We start from the raw sequence: 10,111 nt of genomic DNA, 5'->3' as shown, positions 1-10,111 counted from the left end.
AGGCAGGAGGATCACTTGAGGCCAGGAGTCTGAGACTAGCCTAGGCAGCATAGTGAGACCCCATCTGTACAAAAGGAAAAACTCATGCACATGCATGATAATGGTATGGGGGATGGGTTGGGTGTGGTTGTGCATGTCCCTGTGAACTGAAACTGCACTCCCACTCCCATGTGTGGCCTGTTTCCATCCAGGTGTAGAAACTCCAGTCTGAGTCAGAGGAACATGACTGCCTCCTTTCCTCCTCTGCTTCTGGCCTCCCTAGGTTTCCTGTCTGGCAGATGCAAAGTGGCCTCATCGTCTATGGGGGGACCCCCGCTCTGGCCTGATCCAGCCAAGACCCTGAGCATCTCCCTGTACTGAGGTCCTCCACCCCCACTAGAATGGGGCCCAGATCCTGGATCCCAAAACTGTTGCAGTGAAAGAGGGAGCATGGTGTTTGATGTCAGCCACCTGGGAAAGGGGGAAGTGGGGTCCAGCTATCTTTTAGCCCCTATGACGTGGACATTTCCAAGCTCAAACAGGGTCCAGCCTCTTCCTTGTGAGTTTTGGGCCCCACATCTGGGGCTGGGGAAGGGAGTGAGAGGAAGGGGTGGGACCACTTGGAAAAAGATCACAGCCTCTGGGGTGGGGGAGTTCCTCCCAGAGCCAGGCTGGGCAATGCTGCCAGGCAGTCAGCACCCAGCCTAGGATGAGGAGCTGGCTCAGATGTTTCTCACTTCCTAAAAAGCGCAAAGTCAGTGGTTACAAGATCAAGAGCGTGTTGTGGATATGGTGTATCTTGCCCTCAGCAAAATGGTTCATAACATCTCTCTTAGAGGTTGGAGCATATAATAGCACATTCAGTGCTTTTATACGGAGAGTGAAAGGCTGTCTTAGGGACCATGTGGTTGCTGTAAGACTATACTTTTAGGGATCATTTCTACAGTTCATGACTAGAGCAGTTTCTCTCTGTAGAGGACATTTGGTTGCTGGGATCAGAAACCCATTCAAGCTAGCTCCGATGGTGGACTATTGGAAGCAGATAGGGAAGTCACAGCTTGTCCCCAGATGGTTACTCACCACATAGCCCCTGACTCTGCCCCTCTCTCCCCTGACTCTGCCCCTCTCTCCCCTGACCACCCTCTTTCTCCATTTCCCATGATTCCCCCAGAGCTCTCGTGGTCTCTCCTATCATTACCAGCCAAGTGCCCTTGTAGTGGATTGAATTGTGCCCCTCCCAAAATTCATGAACATTTGGAACCTCAGAATGTGACCTTATTTGGAAATAGGGTCTTTGTAGACGTAATCATTTGAGATGAGGTTATGTTGGGCTGTACATCCAATGACTGGTGTCCTTATAAGAAGAGGAGGCTGGGCTGGGTGCAGTGGCTCACGCCTAGAATCCTAGCAATTTGGGAGACTGAGGTGAGAGCATCACTTGAGCTCAGGAGTTTGTGACCAGCTTGGGCAACAAAGTGAGAGCCCATCTCTACAGAAATTTTAAAAATGAGCTGTGCATGGTGGTGCACAACTGTGGTCCCAGCTACAGAGGAGGCGGGGGCAGGAGGATCACTTGAGCTCAGGAGGTCAAGGCTGCATTCCAGCCTGGGTGATGGAGCTAGACCTTGTCTCTATTTATTTATTTATTTATGGAGATGGAGTTTCGCTCTTGTCACCCAGGCTGGAGTGCAATGGCATGATCTCGGCTCATTGCAACCTCCACCTCCAGGGTTCAAGCGATTCTCTTGCCTCAGCCTCCCAGGTAGCTGGGATTACAGGCGCCCGCCACCATGCCCGGCTAATTTTTTTATTTTTAGTAGAGATGGGGTTTCACCATATTGGCCAGGCTGGTCTCAAACTCCTGACCTCAGGTGATCCCCCCACCTCAGCCTCCCAAAGTGCTGGGATTACAGGCATGAGCCATCGCGCCCAGCCCTGTCTCAAATTTAAAAACACAACCAGAAAGGCAGGGCGCGGTGGCTCACGCCTGTAATCCCAGCACTTTGGGAGGCCGAGGCGGACGGATCACGAGGTCAGGAGATCGAGACCATCCTGGCTAACACGGTGAAACCACGTCTCTACTAAAAAAACAAAAAAAAACAAAAAAAAAACCCCCAAAAATTAGCTGGGCATTATGGCGGGCGCCTGTAGTCCCAGCCACTCGGGAGGCTGAGGCAGGAGAATGGCGTGAACCCGGGAGGCGAAGCTTGCAGTGAGCCGAGATCGCGCCACTGCACTCCAGCCTGGGCGACAGAGCGAGACTCTGGCTCAAAAAACAAAAACAGAAAGAAGAGGAAAGGACACAGATCACAGTCACAGAGAAAAAAGGTCACCTGAAGAGGGATATGCGGAGGGAAAGCAGAGGCTGGAGTGATGCTGCTACAAAGAATCCTTGACCAAAGAACGCCAGAGATTGCCAGGAACCACCAGTGGCTGGAAGAGGCAGGAAGGCTTCTCCCCAGAGCCACTGGAGGGGGCATTGCCCTGCTGGCCCATGGATTTTGGAGTTAGCCTCCAGAAATGTGCAAGAATACATTTCTGTGTGTTAAGCCACTGAGTCTGTGGCTGTCACCACAGCCCTGAGAAACTCACACAACCTACACCTGGAAGCTGGATTCCTTCAGCTTCTGTGTTCTGATTCCAAAGCCTGGGAGAAAGCAGGATGGGCCTAGCTGGGGTCAGGTGTCCGCCCCACAGAACCCAAAAGCCACTAAAGCTAAGGGCAGGGAGTAGATGTGGGTTTCAGAGCTGCCCCTTCCAGTATCCTTGATAACCATCGCCCTATCCAAAAGGCATTAATTCATATCTCAAGGTCAATTTGGAGGGAGGTCTCTCCAAGCAAGCCCCAGAGTTCTGTGCGTTCTGCACACCTATCAGCTCCTGGGGCAAAGACACAGAAGGCTGTAGCCACCGGTGTGGATGAGACAAGGCCAGGAAAGTACCGCTCTGATGACAGAATCAGAAGGACTCTGTGCAGGTTAGAGAGTTAGCAAGGTGATACTGAATGAGGACGACGATAAAACCCAACTCTTGGGTTCCAAGAGTCAACTTCACAAGCAAAATGTGGACGACGCCTGGCTTCACGGCGGCAGTGCCCTGTGAGAAAGACCTGAGGATTTTCTCTGACCAGCCGGCTTAGAGCTTCAGTTGCACGAAAAGCACAGCACTTTTGGCTGGGCTGGGGCGGTGATAGGCCTTTCGGGCTCGGTGCAACCCATACCTAAGACAGAGAGGCAACACAGGCGCCTCCAGAGAACCAGAGGTGCAACCGGGCCACCAGGCTAGGTGGCAGAGGTTGCGGGGTAAGGGGGAGGTGGGATGCCTGGGGAGAGGTCAGCGGAGTTATCAAACTAAGGTTCCCGGGCAATGATGGAGCCAGGAGACAGAGCGAGCAAACGGGGATGATCTGGGGTCTATTCCAAAGGTGGCGGGGGAGGTGGTGCTGCTGTGCCCCCAATCACGGCCATCTCGGCTCCAGAGCCCTGGAGAGCAGTTCCCGGGTTCACACGGACTCTGAAGACAAGCGTATCCTGAGGGTGGACGACTCCTGGAAAGCCCACGCCCAGGCTGGCCTCAGGGGTCCGCTTCTCTGCTTCTCGCCCCGTGCCCGCAGAGTGGGCACTCTGTGCCGACAGAGTGGCTGGTGTGCTCGGGGGGCCTCCCAGGGCGCGGCGGCCTGCGCCCCTGCCACCTGGGGCTGCTCCCTTCGGAACCTCCTGTTCGCAGGCGGCCCCTCGGCCGTCCGCTCGGAGCTGGGGCGAGGGGCTGGCGGCGGCGGAGGGGGCTGGCGGCGGCGAGCGGCGCGGCCCCAAGTTTATGCTAATCCGCAAAGAGCCCGCCTCCCGCCTCCCCTCCGCGGCCCCAGCCGCGAGCAGCGCCGGCCACTCCGCGGGACGCAGCCGCCGCGAAGCGCCAGGCGGCCGGGCCAGCGAGCTCGGGGGCCGAAGGGGACCCAGGGACCCTCGGGGCGGGACCCAGGCCGACCAGCGGCGGGGGCGGCGCGGCGCTGCAGGCGGACACCCGGCGGGGGGCACCGCGCAGGGCCGGGCAGAGGCGCGGGGGCCGCTATGGGTCGCCGCCGCCTGCTCGTCTGGCTGTGCGCCGTCGCGGCGCTGCTCTCGGGGGCGCAGGCCAGGGGCACCCCGCTCCTGGCGCGGCCCGCGCCGCCCGGTGCCTCCCGCTACAGTCTCTACACGACGGGATGGCGCCCGCGGCTGCGCCCGGGGCCGCACAAGTAAGCGCGGGCGGGCGGCGGGCGGCGGGCGGCGGGCGGGAAGAGGGAGGGATGGGCCCGCGCGCGTCGCCGCTCCCACCTGCCCGCACCCGCGGGGGGCGTCGAGGCCCCGGGCACCCCGAGGCCGCTGCACAGAGGGGGCGGCGCCCGGGGCCGAGCCCCTGCCCAGGCGGGCGCCCTACGCTCCGGGAGGTTGCGGGGCTGGCGAGGAAAAAGGAACCGAGGGGGCCTGGCGCGGCGGCTTGGGATCCTGGCAGTGCCCGCGGAAACCTTTCCAGCGAAGTAACATTTTCCAGCTGCGCTGTGTGCAGACTCCGGGCGAGCGGACCAGGTGGAGGGAGAGGAGGGAGGGCGTTCCGCGCGCTGAGCACGCGTGGCTCCCCCGCCCCGGGCCTCCCTTCTCTCCCCTGGCACGGCCAGGTAGGAGATAGAGCTGCGCATCCGGGTGGCCGCCGCCCTCTTACAGTCACCCTGGCCCCGGCAACCCCATGGGAGCCCCAGCGTGGCCGGGCTGCAGAGCCAGAGCGGGCTCCTGGCTCCGGGCCTGTGCTGTGGCACAGCCGTCCACAGTGGTCGGCTTATGCCAAGCAGCCACCTCCTCAGCCCTTGTGGCTCATCAAGGAGCCTGCTTTCCCCGCCTCAGCTTCTGGTGTTTTGTGGGCAGTGGCTTGCGAACTGGCCTCAGTTAAGTGGGCTGGAGGCTCTGCCTGGGATGCTGGCTGAACTTGAATTCTAGCTGAATTTGAGAGCTGTTGTAGGAGGAAGAGTACCAACATTCAGTGGGCCTGGGTACATCACAGCGAGCCTCCTGGAGGAGGTGGTACAAGAACTGCTCTGAGAGTAAGGGAACAGGACCAAAGGCAGGGGCTGCAAAACTACGAGGAGAGGTGGATTTCCCCGGGAGCCAGGCAGGGAGGAAGGACAAGACGTGGTGCTCTCAAAGGAGTCACTGAGTGGGGACTCGGAAGCCTTGAATGCCAAGATAAGGAGTTTGGAATCAGCGAAGGATGGGGGGTGTGGCAGGGCACTTGAGGGAGAATCCGGGCTGGCCTCTTCCCTGCGCAGGGAGGGGCAGCCACATCAGGCTCCTGGTTCCAAATAGTGCTTAGCCCAGGGGCCACCCATCACGGAGGCTGGAATCAGAGACCAGCAGCGGGGCTGGACCCCAGACCAAGGGCATTGGCTCCCAGGGACACAGAGAACAGACAGAAGAGACATGGGGGTTTGGAGTCCTGCTGAGGCCCACAGATGGAGGTGGGAGGGTAGGCGCCTCTGTGGGCCTCACTCAGCCAGATATTCCAGGGGTGCCATTTTCTCCTGTAGGGCCCTCTGTGCCTATGTGGTGCACAGGAATGTGACCTGCATCCTACAGGAGGGAGCGGAGAGCTACGTAAAGGCTGAATACCGGCAGTGTGGATGGGGGCCCAAGTGCCCCGGGACAGTCACGTAAGTGCACTCCTCACCTACACACTTGGAATCCCCTGGCACAAGCGCCAGTCCTGCCTTCAGCTGAGAGCAGCTGCCAACTCCACAAGGGGCTTCTTGGACTCCAGAGAGCCCACCTGAGCCCCCATATAGGCCAGAGTAGAAGGCGGCCCCAGAAAAGAGGGTGCCAAGGAGAACCCCAGGGATTTGGGCTTGCAGCAGAGCATCACCTGCACAGACAGGGGCAGGCTTGGGTTGGAGCCCAGGAACCACAGAGGGACAAGGGGAAGGTTCTGGGGGCAGAGGCAGCACAAGGCTAGGAGGAAGTGACAGAGGCAGAAGGTGAGGGGAGAGGAGGGAGCAGAGGGCCCCTTAGGCAACGGGTGATGCCACCGGGGGGCCTGGCAGGCCCAGGGAGGACTGTGGTGACCACAAGGAGGCAGGCCATGGGGCAGGGAGAGGAAGCCGGAGCAGCAGGGCTGCACGCACATGGGACGCACAGCTCTGTACCTGGACAGGTTCAGGTGTGTGTGTGGAAACAAACCTGTTGTCTCTGGTGTGTCAGTGGGTGAACAGGTATGTGGCTGAACAGTGAGGGCATGGACCCTCGCGAGCCTGCCTGTACCCCGGACCTTCCCTTCCCTGCTCACAATCAGAGGTACCCATCCATCTGCCTCTCTGACCAGAGCCGAGGTCCCGGAGCAGGCTAGAGAGGAGTGGAAAGAACTAAGGGGAGCAGGTGGGAGCCAAGAGTGGCCCCCAGGGCAGTGAGGGGGCGGCCAGCGCCAGCTCCAGGGCAGTGCCCCTCCCTGCCCACAGGGAGGGCTGGGGCTGTGTCTGAATTCTCCCAGGTGCTAATGCAGCCTGAGTGGAATTTCTCATGGCAGCATGAGCTAGAGGGGGTCCAAGTGGTCTTGGGAGTGATGGGGCAAAATTCTTGCTTCTCTCCAAGCTACCAGGATGGGTGGGACTTCTACCTGCATCCTTCCCTAACATGACTGTGAGCTTCAGGAAGGCCTGCCCTTACCCACCCCTGTCACCTTAAGCACAGAAAAAGTACAGCCCTGGGGGTGGTATGGAGGTGGGGAGATACCCAGCCTTATGCAAGTGTCTGAGGGCGGCCCTGAGTGCCAGCTAGGGGCAGAAGCACAGCCCTCAGGTGCAGGATCCCACTCTCTTGCCCTCCCTGGCCCAGGTACCGCACAGTACTCAGACCCAAATACAGGGTTGGCTACAAGACAGTGACAGACCTCGCCTGGCGTTGCTGTCCCGGCTTCACTGGGAAACGCTGCCCTGAGCACCTCACGGACCATGGGGCTGCCTCACCCCAGCTGGAGCCTGAGCCTCAGATTCCTTCGGGGCAGCTGGACCCAGGCCCCAGGCCCCCTTCCTACAGCAGAGCAGCCCCCAGCCCTCATGGTGAGTCTGCCCAAGGAGACCCTCCAAGGTGATTGGGTTTCTTGGGCTCAGTGGCAGGGGCAGGGAGGGGACTGATCCCAGGCTGGCTGAGCTCCGGCATGGATGGGGAGGGGCAAGCCCCAAGCCCCACTTTCACCCCACCATAAAGCTGAGGGAGTTATGCCCAGTGAGAAGGTAGGCTTAGAACAGAAAGTCTGGGCTGGGCGCGGTAGCTCATGCCTGTAATCCCAGCACTTTGGGAGGCCGAGGCGGGTGGATCACGAGGTCAGGAGATCGAGACCATCCTGGCTAACATCGTGAAACCCCATCTCTACTAAAAATAGAAAAAAAATTAGCCGGGCGTGGTGGTGGGTGCCTGTAGTCCCAGCTGCTCGGGAGGCTGAGGCAGGAGAATGGCATGAACCCGGAAGGCGGAGCTTGCAGTGAGCCAAGATCGCACCACTGCACTCCAGCCTGGGCGACTGAGCAAGACTCTGTCTCAAAAAAAAAGAAAAAGAACAGAAAGTCTCTTGGGTGGCCTGGCATTGTGACAAGCTGAGAGGGTGAGGCCAGTGATGCCCCTGGGGCTCTCTTCTCTTTCCCAGGAAGGAAAGGCCCGGGGCTGTTTGGTGAGCGGCTGGAACGCCTGGAGGGTGATGTCCAGCGCCTGGCTCAAACATATGGTACCCTCAGTGGCCTGGTGGCCAGCCACGAGGATCCCAACAGGATGACTGGTGGCCCCAGGGCTCCTGCTGTCCCTGTGGGCTTTGGGGTCATCCCTGAGGGGCTTGTGGGCCCAGGAGACAGAGCCAGAGGGCCACTAACACCTCCCTTAGATGAGATCCTAAGCAAGGTGACAGAGGTGAGCAACACTCTTCGGACCAAGGTGCAGCTTCTAGACAAGGTGCATGGGCTGGCACTTGGCCATGAGGCCCACCTGCAGCGGCTGCGGGAAGCCCCACCATCCCCGCTCACCTCCCTGGCCCTGCTGGAGGAGTACGTGGACCGACGGCTGCACCGACTCTGGGGGAGCCTGCTGGATGGCTTCGAGCAGAAGCTGCAAGGCGTCCAGAGTGAGTGTGACCTGCGGGTGCAGGAGGTACGGCGGCAATGTGAGGAGGGTCAGGCCGCCAGCCGGAGGCTGCACCAGAGCCTTGATGGCCGGGAGCTGGCCCTGCGCCAGGAGCTGTCACAGCTGGGCAGCCAGCTGCAGGGCCTGAGCGTGTCTGGCAGGGGCAGCTGCTGTGGGCAACTAGCCTTGATCAATGCCCGTATGGATGGCCTTGAGAGGGCCCTGCAGGCAGTTACCGAGACCCAAAGGGGCCCTGGTGCCCCGGCCGGGGATGAGCTTACGAGGCTCTCTGCTGCCATGCTCGAGGGAGGTGTGGACGGGCTGCTTGAGGGTCTGGAGACACTCAATGGGACAGAGGGTGGAGCAAGGGGATGCTGTCTGAGGTTGGAGATGGGGGGGTGGGGAGTGGGCGGCTTTGGGACCATGCTGGAAGAGCGCGTGCAGAGCCTCGAGGAGCGCGTAGCAACATTGGCTGGGGAGCTAAGCCATGACAGCGCCTCTCCGGGCAGGTCAGCTCGGCCCCTTGTGCAGACAGAGCTGGCCGTGCTAGAGCAACGGTTGGTCTCACTGGAGACTTCGTGCACCCCGAGCACCACCTCAGCCATCCTGGACAACCTCGTGGCAGAGGTGAAGGCCTGGCAGAGCCGGAGCGAGGCCCTCCTACGCCAGGTGGCCAGCCACGCAGCACTGCTCCAGCAGCTCAATGGCACTGTGGCCGAGGTCCAGGGACAGCTGGCAGAAGGGACAGGCAGCTCACTTCAAGGCGAGATCACTCTGCTCAAGGTCAATCTGAACTCAGTGAGCAAGTCGCTCACAGGCCTCAGTGACTCTGTCAGCCAGTACTCTGATGCCTTCTTGGCTGCCAACACGTCCCTGGATGAGCGGGAACGCAAGGTGGAAGCCGAAGTCCAGGCCATCCAGGAGCAGGTCAGCAGCCAAGGCTCCAGGCTTCAGGCTGGCCACAGGCAGGTCCTGAACCTGCGTGGGGAGCTGGAGCAACTCAAGGCTGGTGTGGCCAAGGTGGCCAGTGGGCTGAGCCGCTGCCAGGACACAGCCCAGAAACTTCAGCACACAGTGGGACACTTTGACCAGCGGGTGGCACAAGTGGAGGGTGTGTGCAGGAGGCTGGGCCTGCTGGCCACGGGCCTGGACAGCTTGCCCACTGAGCCACTGAGGCCCAGAGAGGGCCTGTGGAGCCATGTGGACCAGCTGAATCGTACGCTGGCCCAGCACACGCAGGACATTGCCCGCCTCCGGGATGACCTACTGGACTGCCAGGCCCAGCTGGCTGAGCAGGTGCGGCCAGGGCAAGCCAACTAGACAGGCTGGCCAGGACCCAACCCCTAGATCCCACCAACTTGGGGAACATCACCCCAGAGCCCAGCCTTATCCAGCAGCGCCTTCCAGCCTTCCCTGGCTAGCCCAAATGGCACTAAGGAGGCCACTGAGGGAATCCTCCATGTGGCTGTCCCAGCCACCAAAACCCATGCACAGTGCTGCACAAACTGGACAGTTCCGGACAGCGGTCAAGGCAAGGATGTCATGCTTGAAGGCCAGGGTGGACTTGAGAGATTTCACATTCCACTGTCTGCAAATCAGTGTCTGGGCAGCCAGCTGCAGGGCCTGAGCGTGGCTGGCAGGGGCAGCTGCTGTGGCAAACTGGCCTTGATCAGTGTCCGTATGTAAGGCCTTGAGAGGACCCTGCAGGCAGTCAGCACCAGCCTCAGCAACTGTGCAGAGACCTACAGGCTCACAGCCAGTGGCCTGTCCGCATTGCCCTGTGCCCACAAGCAACAGTCCACAGCCCTTGGTGGCTTCTGTTCTTGTCCCCTCGGCTTCTCTTAGCAGCCATCAGGACTAGGTTTGTGCAGGAAGGTGATGCCCACTGGAACTCTCCTCACACCTGGCAGCTTCACGGATGTTGTATCTGAACTAAGGACCAGAGGCTGCCAGATGTTTCTGGCTCCTCACGTGTCCTTCAGGACAGAACAGAAGCACAAAGA

At 60.2% G+C, this 10,111-nt stretch overlaps 1 protein-coding gene and 1 pseudogene across 1 annotated transcript; both read left to right on the top strand.

Moving 5' to 3' along the window:
• The first annotated feature begins 894 nt into the window (after positions 1-894).
• On the top strand, positions 895-996 carry LOC115931803 (uncharacterized; annotated as a pseudogene).
• A 2,847-nt stretch (positions 997-3,843) lies between these two features.
• On the top strand, positions 3,844-10,110 carry EMILIN3 (elastin microfibril interfacer 3). The gene is made up of 4 exons (XM_004062158.5): positions 3,844-4,213; positions 5,537-5,659; positions 6,834-7,057; positions 7,642-10,110. The coding sequence occupies exons 1-4, from the start codon at positions 4,047-4,049 to the stop codon at positions 9,426-9,428; spliced, it is 2,301 nt and encodes a 766-aa protein (XP_004062206.4). The 5' UTR covers positions 3,844-4,046; the 3' UTR covers positions 9,429-10,110.
• The last annotated feature ends 1 nt before the right edge of the window (position 10,111 follows it).

Source organism: Gorilla gorilla, chromosome 21, assembly GCF_029281585.2.
Source record: "Gorilla gorilla gorilla isolate KB3781 chromosome 21, NHGRI_mGorGor1-v2.1_pri, whole genome shotgun sequence".
Taxonomy (NCBI): Eukaryota; Metazoa; Chordata; class Mammalia; order Primates; family Hominidae; genus Gorilla; species Gorilla gorilla.
Note: the sequence above shows the minus strand (reverse complement) of the source record. Positions and strands in the feature narration are given on the sequence as shown.